Here is a 21,335-nt window from a genome sequence, read left to right on the forward strand (position 1 = left end):
GCACCCCTGAAGATAGTGGTAGTGACCTCCTCGGAGGTGAAAGGTTGCATTAACAATCCCTTATTCAAGTGTGAGATTGCATGGAAAGTCCACTGATAGGATTGTAGTCCATGATGGCCCCATCATTGGCACAGTAGACTTAATGATAATGTTCAACAAAGCAATCGACTATGTGTGCTTGGCAGGCGACCCACTGCACATGATGATCTGTGATCTATGAGTTTGGCTACTATCTGTGATTGTTCACAATATTGTGCATGGAGGGATTCTTTCGCCACACCACATCAGGTCTGCGGGTGCTCTCCACATCCCCCTGAAGTTTCCATCGAGTAATCGCCAGTAGCTTTGCCTCAATCACACTGCATTCAATTTATACTTTGGGGGAAGGTGGCTGGCCATCAAGGTCGTGGAGAGCGGTGAAGTAGAAGTCAGTAGTGTGCCAAATGACTCGATTGAAATATGAAGACCAGGATATCGGTGCACCGTACCTGCCAGGTAATTCACAGGGCTAGATCACTAACAATGTGACACAACTCCTGGCATGGAGCAAAATTTGGGTATTGATCTTTCCGGACGAGTATACGGTTAAAGTCCCCTTGAAAGGGAATATGTTCGTGTCAACCTGAAAACAGTGGGGCAATCTCCGCCACATAAAGTCGTGCTCTTTCACGCTGACATCCACTACCAGAAGGCACATAGACATTAATGACATGCGTGAACCGTAAAAGCCATATCCCTGGCAGACTGTAGATACATGATGTCATCAATCAGGATGTGTGTACATTCATAGACTGTCACTCCACAGCCAAGGTGATCGCTATGAGAGACATAGAACTCCTATCCTGCTATCAGGGATAGCGCTAAATGCACCTCCTGTAATAGTGTAATGCCTAGTTCTGAAGCCAGTATCATTTCTTTCAGAAGATGGATCTCAACTGGTGCATGAACACTGTCAGTATTCAATGTCATGATTCGATATGCATGGAACCGTGCCCTACAAGCGTGGGGGACTGCAAGTCGCTGCTGTGTAGATGCAAGGGCACTCGGCAGCAGTGTCTGCTGCTGCCCTTCACACACCACAGAAGTTGACATCAGCAGACTGCTCCCCCTAATGGTGAAGACTCCTGTATGAGATCTGCTGTTTCTTCAAAATTTTTGCTCCATGACGACGGTGACTCTGTCGCAGTGGTATACATATGTTCAGTGGCTGCTGACACTGCCAGATTGCCTGGTATCATCCCTTCATCAGTAGGGGTTTCAAAAGTAGGAACATTCCATTCCAACGATGCGAGAGCCATTGAGGGCCACCATTCCACAGATGAATAGACATCATCATCGTCCATGTTCTCAGAAGCTGAAACATTGATTTCCTCAACAGGTATTGTATCATTTGGCCGGGGTGACGAGACCTATTCCAACGTCGTATGGCACCTCCTTCTGCATCGTTCAGGGGAGTGTTATTTATGCAGTTGTCCTTCCATGTCCAAAGATGGGAGGGAGTCATGCCAGCCAGGCAGAAAGGCCGCCATCAGGACAACCAGAGAGTCGATCAAGGAGTCGTGTTCAATATCAGCATTGGCCACGGGTGCAGCCAGAACAACCACCGGAACTGAGAACATGGCTGAAGTCACATAATCAGTCACCTCATCCGGAATCTGTTCAGGAAGGAGCAGAACACTGCCCATCAGCTGTTCACGTGATTCCGAGAGCTGCCAGGTGGCCTGTGGCGACTCAAGCACCATCTCATATGTGCTCGGAAGTACCATAGATGACGAGGGAAATACCACTCCTCTAGTTGGTAGTTGCATTATCCCTCACTGCAGACATTCAGATCTGATGTTCCCCTCTTTTCAACAGCCATAACAAGAGTGCGGCTGTCTGTCGTACATGATTATGACCTGACATCTGCTGATGGTCAGATAAGATGGAACATGGCTGCACAGATCGGTTGGGTCCAGCATTCTGCCTTATGGTCATGAACAGAAAGCCACTAAGATGGCTTCTGTAGGTACCTCACATGGCAGTTTGAAAAGGTGAATAGTTGTAACACCTAATCCTGCATGTTCAACTTTGACTATGCCGACATTACCCTCAGTGTGTCGGAAACAGAGTCCCTGTTTGGTCTTGCTCAAAACATGCTTGCACATAATGTTGTTGATCATTGAAACATGATGTCGATTTCCTGAACTTATTAGCCTTGATCTCAATGCGTGCTCACGCGTGGACTAAGTCGCTATGTAAACAAACACAAGCTCACGTGTTCCACAGCTAGAAGTACAACACATCCACTCCAGGCAGCTGCTATAACCAGACTCTGTGTTTGTAAATATAAATACTATCTTACATCAAAAGAACATTGTTGTTCACTAGAATTGCACCAAATATGACTGATCTACTGAACAAATGAGGTGTAGGTGGGTAAAACAATTATTTGCACTAGGAGTTTAATTTCGTTGAATGATGCTATCCTTGGTTGTAACATTGGCAGAGCATATTTTGGAGGTAAGTTAATGTTAACTTCACAGTGCAACACATTTTTAATTAAGTTAGTGAACTTGTGTATCAACATGGTGGCAATTTGCCAGTACAGTGCAACCACATTTTACTCACCTTCTCATTCTCTGAAAAACAATGTTTCAGGAGGTTTTGTAGATGTATTCGTAGAATATGGTACTACACACCATTTTAATCCATTTTCCAAAATGTTAAACATTAAATGTGGTGTGCTGCAGGGTTTGATCATAGGCTTGCTCCTGTTCTTGGTCTATATAAATGATTTACCTACATCATGGAGGACTTGGCATAAACTGTAATGTGTGCTGATGACACATGCACATGGTAAAAGAAGAGACTTACAGATACCAGCAGCAGTGATTAGCAGGTACATGTGTGAAGTTCTTCAGCATCTGGATAATAAATTGAAGTGGCACCAGCATGTGGATAAATTAAACAAAAAGCCTGCTTCTGCTGAGAAATATCTCTCCTTGTATTGACCTGCAGACAGAATTGCTAGCATACATTCACTCAGTTCTGTCCTTTGGCATAATCATCTGGGGCATTTCAGCTAAGGTGAAAGAAGTACTTATTCTGCAGAAGTGTGTAATAAGAATATTGCGCAAAACTGATAACCAAACATTTTGCAGAAGCTTGTTCATGGCCCTTGGGTTTATTACTCTTACATGCCAAAACATATACTTCCTAATGGAATTTATGATTAATGACAAAAGTTAATTTAGGATGAACTCAGCAATTTGCAATCACAATACAAGAAGTAAAACTGATTTCTGGATAAGCCATTCATCACTATCAAGGATTCAAATGGCATTTTATTTTCTGATGCAAAAGTCAATCACATCTGGCAGAAAATTGAAAATCCCCCAATACTTAAAAACTAAGTAAAATAAGACCTCATTAGCTGCTCCTACATGTTACACTGTCTGACTGAAAGTATCTGGACACCTATTAGTGTACATTAATATATGGTATTGTGTAGTGCCCACTCTTCACTTTATAATGGCTTGAACACTGCTGGGGACACCTTCAGTGAAGTGTCATGGAGGAATGGCGGACTATTCTTTCTCAAGAACTGAAACAAGAGAAGGTAGTGATGATGTGCACTGGGGTCAGGCAAGAAGCTGATGTTCTAACTCATTGCACAACAGTGTTTCATTGGGTACAGGTCAGGAGCTTGGGTAGACCAATCCACTTCAGGAATGTTATTGTACACAAACCATTGCCTTGCAGATGCTGCTTTATAATAGTGTGCAGTGTCATGCTGATAAAATCACTGTCTCCTAATTGTTCCTCTACTGTATGCAGTGCAGAATACTGTAAAATGTGTTCATATTCTTCCGCATTTAGCTTTTTCTTAAGCATGACATGGAGACCATGCTCCTGTACCATGACATCAGCTTCTCTGTACTTATCTGTTTGCATTACACATGATAGCAGCTGATGTTCTGCAGGTTTTTGTCAAACCCACTCCCTTCCATTGTACTGGCTTAGGGTATAGCATGATTAATCACTCCTAGTCACTCATGTCCAGTCATCTGCTGTCCAGTAATGTCAGACTTTATGCCACCTCAAATTTCACTTAGCACTTGACCGCATAAATGTGTGGCTGATGAGGAACTTGTCGACCATTGTACCTAATTCTTTTCAACTCCTTATACACAGTCATTATGTTAGATGGCTGCTGGTAGCAAAGTGGAAAAAACTAGTGATTCCTTCCATTGATTCCATGTGATTTTTTTTTACAACCATCCTCCACTATGCTTACTGGTCCCTGTCCAACAGTGCATGAGGTCTGCCTATTCTAGGTTTAGTTATGGTTGTTCCTTTGCATTTCTATTTCACAATCACATCACTAACCATTGACTTGGGCAATTTTAGAAGGTTTGAAATGTTCCTGATGGATTTGCTGCTAAAGTGACATCCAGTGACTAGTCCATGTTTAAAATCATTGAGCTCTCCTGACTGACTCATTCTGCTGCTACTGCTTCTCTACAAATGACACAGTGCTTTCTGCCTTCTTTTCTAATATCAGTTCCTCCTCTTGTGACATCTAGTGGTCAGTTCTGCATCATATTTTTTCTTGATTCATATTGCTAGTTAGATCAGATAGTGTTTCAGAATACTGGAAATTAGGAATGTAAATTCTAATATTTGTATTAGATAAAACCTACATTACCAGTACATTGACAGCTGGTAGTAGAGTGGGTCAAGTTGCATAAATGTTGCATTTAAAGTATTATATGAGAACAGCAGCTCAGTGGTGTAGGATGAGGAGCAGTGGATTTTTCAGAAGAGCTGTTTTTCTCCTAACACATACATATTAAGTAGTATGGAGGTAATTATCATAATATCAGTTTGAGCAGCTTAGCACTGGTTTTAATTTTTCTTAGTGTACTTTTTAAAAGTAGTCAGCAGTATCTGCTTCTGGTTGTTAATTCATAACTTGATTCATTCTATATCCCTGAAGGCTCTCCTTTATAATAGGAGTTTTGGAACATGGTGTGTGGATCAATTAATGAATCCACAGACACTCTTGCTTTGACTTCCCTAAATGCAAAGATCCAACTATTCACCACTCTCACTTCCTGCCTAAATTGCAGATCACACTGTCCGAGAGGGATAAGTCTCCAGTCACATTGTACCTGCCTACATTCATTGTAGACATTTATGGTTTGCTAACCAGAGAAGAGATTTTGCACGCTTTTGCTCTGTCTTCCCCATTGGTTATAGAGCAAGTGTATCCTCAGCATTAAATCACCAGACTCTTGGCAGGTGTAGATATATTATGAAACTATGCTCCTTTTGATATGTGTTGAGATTGGGGGAATATTAGTTAAGCCCATTATACAGTCAGAAATTTCCACCTACAAGTAAAGTACACACTAGAACAAACAATTTTGGTGTTCCTCCAGGTCATGTGATTTGTCAAGAGCCTATGAATCTTTGTCTGCTTTGTCTTAGTAGAATTTACACCCATATTCTGCAATTCTGTGTGAACTGCCTGGTAGAAGGTACTTCCCACTTCAGCGCATATCAAGGTGTCTTTCCATTCCATTCACATATGGAGCAATGAAGGAATAGTTGCACAAATGCCTCTGTGTATGCTGTAATTAGTCTAATCCTTTCATCACACATCATACGGGAGTGGCAGATAATCAAGGTGATGTGTCTCTAGATTCATTAGTTAATATCTGTTCTTGAAACTTTGTGAGCAGGGTTATGTGGCACAGCTGACATCTAGATTAAAGTGCTTGCCAATTCTGGTTTTTCACCATTTCTGTGACACTCTTCTGTGAGTCAAACAAATCTGTGACCAATCATCCTGTTTTTTTTTTCTTTTCTTTTTTTACAGTCAGTATTCCTTGTTAGTGCTATTTGCTATAGATTTATTTATTTACTTACTCATCCTTTGATCATTGTTTGGAATGATATTGAATATGTCAAAGAATATGAGTTTTTAGACTTCCCTAACAGATTTGTTGCAAGCACATTTCTCGGGCTTACCACCAAATACTAGTGTGCAAATCCCACAATATTCCATCAATGCAATTGTTCAACATCTTCAGGAGGCTGTAGTTGCTGTTGTCAATGCTGCAGTATGTGATTGTTGATAATCCCATGGTGGCATTGAAATTTATCAGGCTAGGTGCAAAAAATATGCTGGCGGGAGAAGGCACTCACGAAAGTAACATTCATAGTGGCCACTGCCGGGAGCTGCAGAGAGTCCTTTCACATGTGTGCTGTGTGCAAAGACTGTGCTGCTGGATGCTTTTGAGGTTAAAAGCTGAATTAAATCTCTGCAATGCACTGTTTCTGATCGTGAATTGGAAGTTATTGTTTTTGCTGTTGCTCCCTAATGGGCAAAGAGAAGACTCATTCAGCGACAGAACAGGCAATTTTGAAACTTCCCAGTGACATTACAGAAGAGATTAGGAAGGTCACCAGCTGAAATTTAACCTGAAGCTGCCTAAAATGAGTAGTATCGCTTCAGCAGAAAGGCAGGTTCTGCTAGACTCGAGAGCAGACAAAGGCCTCATTATTTTGCCTGCTGACAAGAGTAATGTCAATGTCCTTCTCTCATGAGCTGAGTGCAGTGGCAGGATAGAGGCATTGCTTGACAACCCTGCACCTTGGAAGCTAAGAGAAGATCCCACTGGCGAGATTCAGAGAAAAACTGTAGGCCTTCTGAAGAAGATTTATATTCTGACTGATGTCCTCAAGGGCCTTCACCAACAGGCTGCAATTCCACCAAGACTATACAGCCTACCAAAGATTCATAAAGGTGGGTCTCCTCTTTGTCCAGTAGTGAGCAACATTTGAGATCCTACCTATTTCGTGGATAAACATCTTAATTAGCTGTTAGAACGTTTTCTATGCAAATGTGACCATCACCTCCAGAATTCAGGGGACTTAAGGCATTTAAACAAAAATTGACAAATCTTTCGGTTAGCTTTAATATAGTATTTTTATCAATGAAAATACCTCTATAGAACTCATTAGAGCTTATCAGCAGTATGTTTGAGAAAGATGTTATGGCATTGTTTAACTGTGTACTTTCCTCAGCTTATTTTATTTAATAACCAGTATTTTGAACAAGTGGGTGGTATCATCATGGGAAGTTCTCTGCCTCCCAAGGAGGTCAGCTGTTTTATGGAGGACTCTGAAGAAAAAGCACTACAATTGGCAAGTCTCGAACCTTCCTGTTTCTGGTGGTTTATAGATGATACATTTGCAATGTAGCCCCATTGAACAAAGACATTACTCATTTTCTCCAGCATTTGAACTCACTCCATCCGAATATTAAGAAAATCATGGAAGTGGGAAAAAGATGGCATCTTACCATTCCTGGATGTCATGGTTAGAAGAAAAGTCTGCAGTCCCTTGGGACATAGTATCTGCCATAAGGTGACTCATTTATGGTTCCTTGGTAGGCTATACAGTCTTGAGGGAATTGCAGCCTGTTGATGCAGGCCCACAATGACATTAGTCAGAATAGAATTCTTCAGAAGGTCTAAAGTATTTTTTGCAGGTCACAAGCTGTCACCATCCTGCATAATGCACTACTGTCTCATGCTCTCTGGTACATAGAGGATATGTGGTCTAGATACCAATAGCACCTAAAAAAGTTATTGCAACTGAACAGTTATTCTGACAGATAGATATTCCATGTTTTTATTTTCTAAGCAAGTGTTTTTCATCCACCATCAAAACTGAGGAATTTGTTGTGTTTGGTCACAAATAATCTTGGAGATAGAAAATGTGGTGAATATAAGATCCCATGCCAATCTGTGAAATCTTACATTGGGCATACATGTCGACCATGCAAGAACGCATTGCCTGACCGTGAAGCTTTGCGAGTTTTATGAGGAGACTGCAATTTTATTCTCAGTGTCATAATTCTAGATAGGGTTTTTAAGAAAGCCAAATTAATCCATACAGCAGGCAATATTATCAACAGGGATGCAGGTTTTCAAGTAAGTTCTGCCTCGAAGTCAGCACTGGTTGCCACTAAATTAAAACAGGAGAAACAAGAACCTCTGATTCATGATTGGATGCAGCACACTGTAGAGATTTAATTTAGTTTTTAACCTCAGAAGTGTTGAGGAACACAGTCATTGCCCACAGTGCACATGCAGAAGGCCTTTCTGCAGCTGCTGACAGGGAGCACTTTGTGTGCTGCTTTCGTCCGACTTGGGGTGCTTTCTCATGCATGTGTATTTGCTGCTCCTAGCCTGACAAATTTCAATGCTGTCATGTGGTTACCATCAATCACATCTTCAGCATTGAAAACAGCAGTTACCACCACCTGAAGAAGTTGTACAATTATATTGATTAAAAATTGTGGGATTTGCACAATGTTATCCAGTTCCGAACCTGAGAACCATATTTTTATGTCATGTCAAAGTATATTTACAGCTGCAGGGTAAATTGCAATTTGAACATTTATAGCATTTTTACTGTTTGAACACTTAAAAGTGATGCACTGTAAGTTACCTTGTATTTTACAAAATTTTAAACAATAAAATAATGTTGTTGTTATTGTTGTTGTGCTTCTGTGGTCTTCAATCGAAAGACTAGTTTGATGCAGCTCTTCATGCTAGTCTGTTCTGAGCAAGTCTCTTCATCTCTGCATAACTATTGCAGCCTACATCCATTTGAACCTTACCATTATAATTAAGAGTTAGTCTCTGCATACAATTTTTGTTCCACACTTCCTTCAATTACCAGTTGCTGATTTCTTGATGCCCAAGCATGAAGCCTGTTAATGGATTCATTATTTTAGTCTGGCTGTGCCATCAGTTTCTTTTCTGCTCATTTCGATTCAGCGTCTCCTCATTAGTTATTCAGTCTACAAATCTAATCTACGGCATTCTCTTCTGCAACACTAAGCTTCTATTCTCTTTTTGTATGAACTGTTTGTTGTTCTTTTTCACTTCTGTAAAAGGCTACACTGCACACTTATACCTTAAAGAAGGACTTTCTGACATTTGGATTTGTATTAGATACTAAAAAATCTTTCTTTTAAAGAAATAGTTTTCTTGCTGTTGCCAGTCTGCATTTTATATTGTCTCTATTTTGGCCATCATCAGTTATTTTGCTGCCCAAATAACAAAATTCATCAACTATTTTTGATGTCTCATCTCCTAGTCTTAATACCCTCAGCATTGCCTATTTTGTTGATGTCCCTCTTATAATATTATTTCATGATGGTATGTTCAACTGCTCTTCCAAGTGCTTTGCTGTCTCTGCCATCAGTTACAGTATCATAGGTGAACCTCAGTATTTTTGTTTTTTCTCCCTTCTCCTTGGTTTTCTTTGCTATTTGCTCAATGTATAAACTGAATAACATTGGGAATGGATTACAGTCCTACTCACTCCCTTCTAACCACTATTTTCTGTTCATGTTCTTCCGTCTGTATAACTTCAGTCTGGTTCCTTTATAAGATATGGGTAACCTTTTTCTTCCTGTATTTTATCCTTGCTACCACCAGTATTGCAGAGCATATTTCAGTCAACATTGCTTAAAACTTCATCTACATCTACATCTACATACATACTCCGCAATCTACCATACGGTGTGTGGCGGAGGGTACCTCATACCACAACTAGCATCTTCTCTCCCTGTTTCACTCCCAAACAGAATGAGGGAAAAATGACTGCCTATATGCCTCTGTACGAGCCCTAATCTCTCTTATCTTATCTTTGTGGTCTTTCCGCGAAATATAAGTTGGCGGCATTAAAACTGTACTGCAGTCAGCCTCAAATGCTGCTTCTCTAAATTTCCTCAGTAGCTATTCACGAAAAGAACGTCTCCTTTCCTCCAGAGACTCCCACCCGAGTTCCTGAAGCATTTCCGTAACACTCGTGTGATGATCAAACCTACCAGTAACAAATCTAGCAGCCTGCTTCTGAATTGCTTCTATGTCCTCTTCAATCCGACCTGATAGGGATCCCAAACGCTCGAGCAGTACTCAAGAATAGGTCGTATTAGTGTTTTATAAGTGGTCTCCTTTACAGATTAACCACATCTTCCCAAAATTCTACCAATGAACTGAAGACAACTATCTGCCTTCCCCACAAGTGCCATTACATGCTTGTCCCACTTCATATCGCTCTGTAATTTTACGCCCAAATATTTAATCGACGTGACTATGTCAAGTGCTACATTCCTAATGGAGTATTCAAACATTATGAGATTCTTTTTCCTATTCATCTGCATTAACTTACATTTATCTATATTTAGAGTTAGCTGTCATTCTCTACACCAATCACAAATCCTGTCCAAGTCATCTTGTATCCTCCTACAGTCACACCTTCCCGTACACCACAGCATCATCAGCAAACAGCCGCACATTGCTATCCACCCTATCCAAAAGATCATTTATGTAGATAGAAAACAACAGCGGACCTACCACACTTCCCTGGGGCACTCCAGATGATACCCTCACCTCTGATGAACACTCACCATGGAGGACAACATACTGGGTTCTATTACTTAAGAAGTCTTCAAGCCACTCACATATTTGGGAACCAATCCCATATGCTCGTACCTTAGTTAGGAGTCTGCAGAAGGGGCACCGAGTCAAATGCTTTCCAGAAGTCAAGGAATATGGCATCCGTCTGACACCCTTCATCCATGGTTCACAAGATATTATGTGAAAAAAGGGCGAGTTGCATTTCACAGGAGCGATGCTCTCTAAAGCCGTGCTGATGCATGGACTGCAACGTCTCTGTCTCAAGGAAATTCATTATATTTGAACTGAGAATATGTTCGACAATACTGCAACAAACCGATGTTAAGAATATTGGTCTGTAATTTAGAGGATCCGTCCTTCTACCCTTCTTATATACAGGCGTCACCTGCGCTTTTTTCCAGTCGCTCAGGACTTTACATTGGGCGAGAGATTCGCGATAAATGCAAGCTAAGTAAGGAGCCAATGCAGTAGAGTACTCTCTGTAAAACCGAATTGGAATCCCATCAGGACCTGGCGATTTATTTATTTTCAACCCATTCAGCTGCTTCACAACCCCACTATGTCCTCCATACGGGAATGTGTACGAGACTCAAACAGCAGTATGTTTGTACGATCCTCCTGCGTGAAAGATTTCTCAAATGCTTAATTTAAAATTTCAGCCTTTGTTTTGCTGTCTTCCGTTGCCAGGCCAGACTGATCAGGGAGTGACAGGATGGAAGCCTTCAATGCGCTTACCCATTTTACGTAAGACCAGAATTTCCTTGGGTTTTCAGCAAGATCTTTTGCCAAGGTATGACAGTGGTAGTGGTTGTATGCTTCGCGCATCGCTCTTTTTACAGCAGCACAAATCTCTACTAACTTTTGCCTGTTCTCATTCTCCCGATCTTTCTTGTACTGCGAGTGCAACTGTCTTTGCTTCCTGAGCATTCTCTGAATTGCGCTGTTAAACCACGGTGGGTCTGTTCTGTCTGTAACCCACTTTTTTGGCACATACTTCTCCAATGCGTGATTTACAATGTGTTTAAAATTTGCCCATAATTCTTCCACGTCCATCGTACCGGAAGTAAATGAAGTTGATTCATTTACTAAGTGGGATGCTAACAACTGCTTATCTGCTCTTTATATTAAGAATACTCTCCTAGCCTTCTTGACTGACCTTCTAACTTTCGTAACCCTAGTCATAATGACAACATCATGATCACTAATCCCTGTCTCAACACTGACACCGTCAATGAGGTCTGGTCTACCAGATCTAAAATATTTCCATTACGCATTGGCTGTCAATTTAGCTGCTCAAGACAGTTTTCGGATAATGTGTTCACAAGTAATTCACACGGCGGCTTGTCTGTGCCACCTGTAATGAATCCATAGACATCCCAGTCTATACTAGATAGGTTGAAGTCACCTCCAACTAATATAGCATGATCCAGGTACTTCTGCAATACAGAGTGTAGACTCCATTTGAATGATTCTAGAACTGTCACAGTGGAACCTGGTGGCCGGTAAAAACACCCAACAATTAACTTTATTTCTCCTAGCCCTGTTAAACGTGTCCAGATAACTCCACAATCACACTCTACTTCAACGTCAGTAGACACAATATTTTTGTCAACTGCAATGAAGACACCACCTCCTACGGTGTCTAATACATCTTTCTGATACACGTTCCAATTCTCACTAAATATTTCAGAACTTCCTATCTCAGGGTTCAGCCAGGTCTCAGTCCTGAGAATAATTTGCATGCCACACGCTTCCTGGAGGGCAGTAAATTCAGGAACCTTATTCCACTCTGAAAATTTACTGCTAATATCTTGAAAGCTGAAGTGTCTTTACACTGAGCGCGTCCTGATTTTCCTGCCTGCATGTCGAGTGGTGAGTGTTTGTCAGGACACCTCACACTACTGCCTAACCTAAAAAACCCCCATGTGCACGCCACAAGTACTCTGCTACCTGAGTAGCCACTCCCTTTGTGTAGTGCACCCCTGACCTATCTAGGGGTGTCTGACAATTCCCCACCCAATAGTGCAAGTCTAGAAATCTGCAGCCAAAACGATCACAGAGTCGATGAAGCCTCTGGTTGAGACCCTCCACTCGGCTCCAAACCAAAGGACCCCGATCCACTCTGGGAACGATGCGGCAAATAGAGAGCTCTGCTTGCACCCGGCGTGCAATGCCAGCGGTCTTCACCAAAACCGCCAGCTGCCTGTACGAAGTGAGGATCGCCTCAGAACCCAAGCGACAGGCATCATCGGTGCCAACGTGAGCAACTACTTGCAGACGATTGCACCCCGTACGCTCGATAGCCACAGGCAAGGCCGCCTCCACATCGTGGATGAGGCCCCCTGGCAGACAAACCGAGTGCACGTTGAATTCTTTCCAGACCTGTACGCTATTTCCCTAAGGGGCTCCATCAACCGCCTAGTGTTGGAGCTCCCAATAACCAGCAAGCGTTTGCCCCCATGTGCCTGCTTGGGCCCTGCTGAAGGAGTGGCCACCTGCCCACTGACTTTGTCTAAATGTACAGATGTTAAGGATGCAAGTTTACATTGCGTAACCCTTACAAGGCTAAAAGTTCTCTTACATATATTTGAAAAATATTGGGCCACCACTGTCTTCCATTATGTTCAATAATACACTTTCACCACCAAAATAATTTTGAGGTGACCAATTCTGAAAATCAGTGAGGAGTGTGACATGTGTTCTATGAACCTAATTAGGTCCATACTTTCATACAAATCTTGGACTTTCGGACTTAAAGTTTTGTTTGCAGAGTGATTTTATCAGGATGTAAAATATAGAAAAAGTATTACAAATCAAAGCCAAAACTCATTTACTCTCATGACAGTTAAAAACATGAACATTGCACACAAATTTACCAAGTAAATATTATGATGTGGTATATTGATAATTTTTACTTATTGGATCGTCTGACAGCAACTGAATAAAACACAATTTTAGTGTCATACGCGTTTCGCCTTTATTTTCTGCAAGGCATCATCAGTGGCCTGGAATATGTACATATGTTAGCTTTTTTATTTATATTTTTGTCATTGTGCCTATAGGTTATAAACAGTTCTGGTGGTTGGTATTTCAACAACAGGAGCGTAATATGTAATAAATTGTCCACGCAACCTGTAAGTACAGTTCAAAACATTACTACTTAATAGGAAATACCAACCACCAGAACTGTTTACAACCTATAGGCACAGTGACAAAAATGTAAATAAAATAGCTAACATATGTACATATTCCAGGCCACTGATGATGCCTTGCAGAAAATAAAGTCGAAACGCGTATGGCACTAAAATTGTGTTTTATTCAGTTGCTGTCAGACGGTCCATAAGTAAAAATTATCAATATACCATAATATTACACACAACTGAGGGAGACAGGACTACAAAAGTTGAAGATTGTGATGTGGGTTTGACATATCATATACCAATCTCTTGCTGTTTATGTACAAACCAACAGAACCACTAAGGAGTGTAATAATGTTTCAGGCCAATGTATATTATCATAAAAAACACAATTAGTTACTTCAGACCTTCTTGATACAGAGAAGATGGTGATTTGATCTGATTTTCATGAAACAGATGCACTATGCTAGCTATAAACATGCACTAGCCAATTTAATCACGCACAGCCTTATGTATGTGCACCTAATGGTCCATAGCTTTCATAGCTTTCGTTTTTTCTCTTTCTTCTTTTTTTTTCTTTTTTTTTAAAGTTTCAATAGCTCCTCACTACATTGTAGCATAGCAGTAGACAGATATGGGATACAGACATCCTAATGCTCAAAACTGTATTTCACTTTAGTGGGACATATGTGTCCCATCAATCACAAAAGGGTTAACGTATCTTCTAAGATGTAAATGTTGTGTGACTAGGGCCTCTCATCGGGGAGATAGTTCGCCAGGTGCGAGTCTTTCAATATGACACCACTTTGGCAACTTGCACGTTGATGGGGATGAAATGTTGATAATTAGGACAACACAACACCCAGTCGCTGAGCAGAGAAAATCTCTGACTCAGCCATGAATTGAACCCGGGCCCTTAGGATTGACATTCTGTCGCACTGACCACGCAGCTACCGGGGTCGGACATCTTCTAAGATAAGTTGTAGAGTCAGTATTGCCTCACATATTCCTACATCTCTCTGGAACCCAAACTGATCTTCCTCAAGCTTGGCTTTCTTAGTTTTATAAAATATTTTGAGATGTATTATTTATATAGATTTCAGTTTTTTTTATGCCAGCTGTTTGTTAAAATATTGATACTATATTAAACTGTTTGGTGAAGAAATAGAGCACTTTAGACTGGGTGACTGATAAGTGATGACTGATGAGTGATGTCAATCTGTTCAGTGTTATGTTGATTGTCTAATCCTGTACATGTGATGCTGTCTGTAAAGATGTAACTCTTATCATATTAAATAACAGCAGTTAATGAATGCAAGGACACTTGGAATTGTTGCCCACAGTCTTAAGACCAACATTTGAAGCTAAGACAGTGTATGACACTTGTTCAGGAGACTGAAATTGCTTTGATTGCACTTTGCTATTTACAGTTAATTAAAATGCTAAGCATTCATAATTTCTGTACTGATCTTTCATAAGCAAGTCTTAAAATATCTTGTAGGCTCATTCATAATGGCAAATGTTATTTATGCTGCATTGCAACACACCATGTAACATTCTTTTGAACAGCTGATGGAATGATGTTCTGATAAACAACATTAAGACTTATTTTCCCTTTGCGGTGGACTTGTACATAAGACCCTTCTACTACATTAATTTCATACAAAGTTAAAATAAAATTTCAGTGGGTGGCCAGATATCTAAATGGCAATGTGTGTTAAAGAGGCATGTGAACACCTACACATCAAGAGGCATTTTGGGAAGTGCCTTCTAGTACTGGACACACTGAGGTTGTGCCAAGATGAACACTGATTTAACTCATATAGGAAGTAATGCTTAAACATCAAGTTTGGTTACAAATTGAGAAAACCAGATACAGAGAGTTATACACTGTTGGTCCAAGTGTATGAAACAGAAGCCATGTCAGACAATATGTTTAAGATTGATTTATTTGCTTTGTAGACAGAAAGGAAACTGTTGCTGATGAGTCATATTCAGGTCAACTGTTAACAAGCAGCTACTGGTAAAAATTAGGTTGATGGTGGGTGAATTGCTACTTAGCAAGGGCAGTGTTGATATCACCATATAATAAAGATTTGAATAAGTGGAAGATCTGTTCTCAAGTTATGTTGAAAGTTTGAGTAACAAGTAGAAGTAAACAGGAATGCAGACTGCAGAAGATTTCACCAAGACATCTGCAAATTATCATCAAGGGAGGTGAAAAGCTTCGGTATCAATTTTTACCAAATATGTCAGAAAGTTCTCATCATTTCAGCATCACGTATTGAAGGGCTTCTATAGACATATCAAATCAATGTTTCAAGCACTTCCAAAAGAAGCAGTCACTGATAATTTCCAGTAGCCTTACAAATATTGATAAATATGTATTTGGTCAATAGAGATGACTTTGAAGATGCATAAAGATATTTTCTCTTCTTCTTTTTAATTTATTTACTGGGTGCCATTCTTCAAACTTCTTGGCACACCTTGTATTTCCAATAAGAGACTAGTTTAGAGACAGTTAATGACAGCACCTCTCGAGAATATTCCTTAGTTGATTAAACAGTCACACTTCCCAAACATTCAGCTTAAAATTGCCACAGGCTAAGGTGATCAGTTTTATCAGCCTCTATGTTCTTGTTATGTCTACACATTTTTATAAGAGGTTAGTTTGATAAATCAGTGAAACAGCTTTTTCTCTTGCATCTATGCACAAATTATGCTGAACTTCAATTACAGAATATTAAAAGCATACACAGGATTTATAAAAAGTTCAATATACAAACCGGGAGACTGTTGTCTACCAGTCGATCAGAACCACACACTAGCAGGACACTAAGTGCTCGCAGGAGTTCCCAGTTAGTCTTATGGCTGAACACAGCATGATGATCATCGAAAGTAAGCTTCCCCAGTAGCTGCTTGGCTAACTGTGATAATCTGCCACTGACATGCATCTTCTACCCGGAGTGCAGTATGCTGAAAATAAAATTATAATATCAGCTGATTACATTCATTTGTTATTCATTCATTCATTAGTTCACTCATTCATTCATTCATTCATTCAATCATCATGTTCCATAGACCCCATGATGAAGGAAAACCTTTGGGGATATGGAACAAGCCAAGGTATACATTAATAATCTGTGTAATCAAGGTATATATTAATAATCTGTATTCTCTATTAACAGTAAACTATCACCCTACTGCTTAGTGCTACTCATGCTCGTGCTAGCTAAATTTAATCAAGTAAACTAGAAAGAAAGCTTCTATTTTGGAATAAACTGTTACCTACTCAGTTTTACTATATAGTTGCTATTTGCCTGCTATTAATAACTCAATATTTACTAGGTTACCATAGTAATTTTCAAAGAAAATATTTTCTTGCATCTGTAGATATTGACTCAAATTTACAGTAGACAACTACCTGTCACACATATTTATAACAAACACTGCTGCTTGCCATGTAACTAACAGAACTTTACAGTCCATGAATGTAGATATTCAGATAGTTTGTAGATGGAGTGGCTAATGAGTAGTAAGTTTCAAGTGCAGATATACTGTCCAGTCACACTGTGATCATATGTCAAAAGCCTGAACAACCACCTTTTGTAGTGTGGACCACTGTGAGACATGCAGTAAGAGAGTCAATGAGGCTCAGGAAGTACCGCCAGGGATGTGGAACCATGCTGACTCCATTGCCATGGCCAGCTGTGCTAGGTTTCTTGGTTGAGGGTCTGTGACATGAACAGCCTGACCAAGGTGTCTCCACATATTCTCAGTTGAGTTTAAATTTGGGAACTTTGTTGGCCATTGGAGTACAATAAACTCGTCCTGGTGTTCTTTGAAACATGCTTGTTCACTGTGAGTAGTGTGACATGTTGCACTGTCTTGCTGGTAGGCATTAGCATTCTGAGGAAAAACAAACTGCATGTGGGTAGAAATGGTATTCAAGGATAGATGCATGCCCACGTTGATCCATTGTGCCTTCCAGAATGATGAGATTCTGCAGGAAATACCATGAAAACAACCCCCAGACCATGACACTCTCTCTTCCCCTGTCGACCCTTGGCTTTCAAAAATTTCACGCCCTACACACCAACGATCACCTGTCTGTTGGAGCATAAAATCTGATCCATGTCACCCTCCTGACACACTGTATACACTGAAGAGCCAAAGGAACTGGTACACCTCCTGACATTGTGTAGGGTCCCCGCGAGCACACAGAAGTGCCGCGAAATGGTGTGGCAGGCAACAATGTCTAAAGTAGTGCTGGAGGGAATTGAAACTATGAATCCTGCAGGACTGTCCATGAATCCATAAAAGTACAAGGGAGTGGAGATTTTTTTTCTGAGCTGCATGTTGCAAGGCATCCCAGATATGCTCAGTAATGTTCATGTCTGGGGAGTCTGGTGGTGAGCAGATGCGTTTAAACTCACAAGAGTGTTCCTGGACATGTGGGGTGTCACATTGTCTTGCTGGAATTGTACAAGTCCGTTGGAAGGTGCAATAGACATGAATGAATGCAGGTGATCAGACAGGATGCTTACATAAAACTCACCTGTCAGAGTCATATCTAGACTTATCAGGGATCCCATATCACTCCAACTGCACAAGCCCCATATCATTACAGAGCCTCTACTAGCTTGAGCAGTCCCCTGGTGACAAGCAGGATTCATGAGGTTGCCTCCATACCCCTACACATCCTCCAACTTGATGAAATTTAAAACGAGACTCGTCCAACCTGCCAACAGTCTAATGTTGGTGTTGACAGGCCCACGCAATTCATAAAGCGTTGTGTCATGCAGCCATCAAGGGTACATGAGTGGGTCTTTGGCTCCAAAAGCTCATATTGATGATGTTTCATTAAATAGTTCACATGCTACCACCTGTTGATGGCCCAGCACTGAAATCTGGAGCAATTTGTGGAAGGGCTGCACTTCTGTCATGTTAAACAATTGAGGCGTTGAGATCAGAAAAGGGACTTGTCATCATTTTAGGGGTGTATGAGTTATTACTGTAGTTGGTATTTTCACATGATTATGCATGTGTTGGTTCTAAAATGGGACTTGTTCAGTTTTTTCTTCCCTGTCAAAACCAGTGTTGAAATTATGTTTCATGCAGAAAGATAACTTGTCACAGAGACAAGTCCCTATATTGCACAAAAGAACGTGAGGCGTGAGGGCAGCACTGTAACGGTTTGCAGCAAGCAGCTGTGAGATTTCAAAACCATCAGATGAGTCCCAAGACGATTTACATGAATTTAGAAGGAAGAAAAGATGCCCCCAATTGTGGAAGAAGAATGTGATTAAACAAAAGAAGGTCAAGGGCACGTTGTGAAAAAATTGTACAAGGAGAAGAGGTGGGAAAATCAGAAATGATCACATTTGATTTCATGCAGAACATGCCTGTTCCCCACATACCGATAACTGATATGTTCTATTTGCGGCAGCCATGGGTATTTGTATTTGGTATTCATAGATTTTCTGATAACAAAGCTTTAATTTATATGTTGATGAAGTAACTGCTAAGAAGGGTCCTAATGCAGTGGTTTCTCTCCTTATGGATTACATAACTAAACCTGTGGCCTCTAGTGTGAAAACGTTGTATGGATTTTCAGATGCCTGCACAGGACAGAATAGGAATCACGCAATGGTTAAATTTTGGTACACTTTAGTTCATAGTGGTAAATTTTCCGTTTTCCACATGTTCCCAACCCGTGGGCATTCCTACAATGCCTATGATAGGGAATTTACAAGTCTGGAATTACAGAAAAGGAAACAGGACACAGTGTATACTCCCCACCTATGGTTCACAGTACTACAGAAAGCGAGGAAAAGCATGCATATTGAACTATGCACACAGGACACATTTCTTGACTATCAGAAACATCTAGATTCATTTTTTAAGAAGTCTGTAACTGTGAAAGGAGAAAAATGGGCTGTTACATGTTACAAACAATTTGAGTACACTGACCAATCAAAATGTGTCTCTGTTTCACCTAATAGCAGTGGAATGGTGAAATATGACTTTCGTCTGGTTAGGGTTGGAACAGTCCCTCGTTTCCATAATGTGCCGAGAGCATACATGGACGTCATTCCATTGAAACCTGAGAAACTGAAGGATATTGCATGCATGATTGATGTTATCTCTTTGCAGTTTCATGAGTATTTTGATAGCCTTCTAAAGCAATGCGACATTAATAAACTGACTGGTGGAGAGAACACTAATGAATCTGGAAGTGAAGTTTGGGACAGTGACCAAGAGTGACAAATTTATGAACATATATCTCTGTCAATATAAAAGTGGTTATTTAATAAGTAAAACATTTGGAATTAACTCTCCAATGTTACATGTGTATGACCATGTTTCACTACACAACATTTCAGACCAATGACTGTTGTTTAAATCAAAAAGGGGATATGTCAGTCATTTTCTATTACCATTTTCTATTAGTTGCCTTCATCCTATGATTACAGATTGTTAGTATAACATTGCATTCTTCCTCATGAGTCTGTGGGACTAACTATAAGGTTTGGGAATAACACTATTCAGAGTTATACAGTTTTTTCAATGTATCTCAGAACATCAGTTGAGTGACATATCCCCTTTTTGATCTCAATGCCTCAGTTCTCTTCAGTCGTTGTTGGCCCTGTTCTAGCAGGATCTTTTGTCCAGCCACAGTGATGTTGGAGATTTGATGTTTTACCATATTCCTGATATTCACAGTACACTCGCAAAATGGTCATACGGGAAAATCTCCACTTCATCACTACCTTGTATATGCTGTGTTCCATCGCTCATGCGCTGACTATAACACCATGTTCAAACTCAGTTAAATCTTGATAACCTCCCATTGTAGCAGCAGTAACCAATCTAACAACTGTGCCAGACACTCGTCTTTTATGGACTGCAGTATCGGACTCTTCAGTTGACTTCACGCAAAGAAACCATTTCTTCTTTTCTGGAACCACCTGAAGATGACACAGATACTGTAGCCCAATGCTGTGCAATGTTCATGCCTTGTTTATTTCTTTCTATGCCTAAACTTCCTACTTCTTTGCAAATTCTGCAGCCAAGTTTTTTGCTTGAAATCACGAAGGATCATGGTAGCGGGACTGTAGAGACATCTATTGGTAGCTTGGCATTTGAGCGTACACATATCCGTTTAGCACTACCATCGCCCACTATTAGCAGGTGATGGCACTACATGCTTGTCGAACTGACTGCCAGCGATTCAGTTGTCGAGAACGGTTGCTGCAGCTTCAAAATGCTTGAAACAGTCAATGACATTGCTTTTCCCATCAAAAACTGCACTGGTATCGTTCATATTGCAATTACCAACACAAAAAAATGAAATACAAAAATTATATCTGTGAAATAAATCTTTGGCACTCTTCCAAGTTCTCAGCATCATAACAGAATTACTTTGTCGACGAAAAAGTTTAGGGATATGCATCCCCCAGCGTTCCCCCAGAAAAACAGCACTGGCTATACCAATTTCTTTGGCACTTCAGTCTATATCCTCCACTGCTCGTGCTGCCGCCTGCCATCTGTGAGTGGTTATTACACATTGACATTGAATGTAGGTGGTGGTCATATTAATGTGACAAGACTGTGTATATTTATTCTGCAGCTTTGTGTTTTGGACAAATTTTGCCCAAAAAGGCATAATGAACACACTGAGTATTACTGGAAAAGAATAGATACT

At 40.5% G+C, this 21,335-nt stretch overlaps 1 protein-coding gene across 1 annotated transcript in view; it reads right to left on the bottom strand.

Moving 5' to 3' along the window:
- LOC126100865 (hydroxyproline dehydrogenase-like) overlaps positions 1-21,335 on the bottom strand; it is a 163,707-nt gene that overhangs the window by 102,777 nt on the left and 39,595 nt on the right. The window contains exon 2 of the mRNA XM_049911532.1: positions 16,414-16,603. Coding sequence (XP_049767489.1) covers positions 16,414-16,581 — 168 coding nt within the window. The 5' untranslated portion in view covers positions 16,582-16,603. The remainder of the gene's footprint in view (positions 1-16,413; positions 16,604-21,335) is intronic.

Source organism: Schistocerca cancellata, chromosome 9 (genome assembly GCF_023864275.1).
Source record: "Schistocerca cancellata isolate TAMUIC-IGC-003103 chromosome 9, iqSchCanc2.1, whole genome shotgun sequence".
Taxonomy (NCBI): Eukaryota; Metazoa; Arthropoda; class Insecta; order Orthoptera; family Acrididae; genus Schistocerca; species Schistocerca cancellata.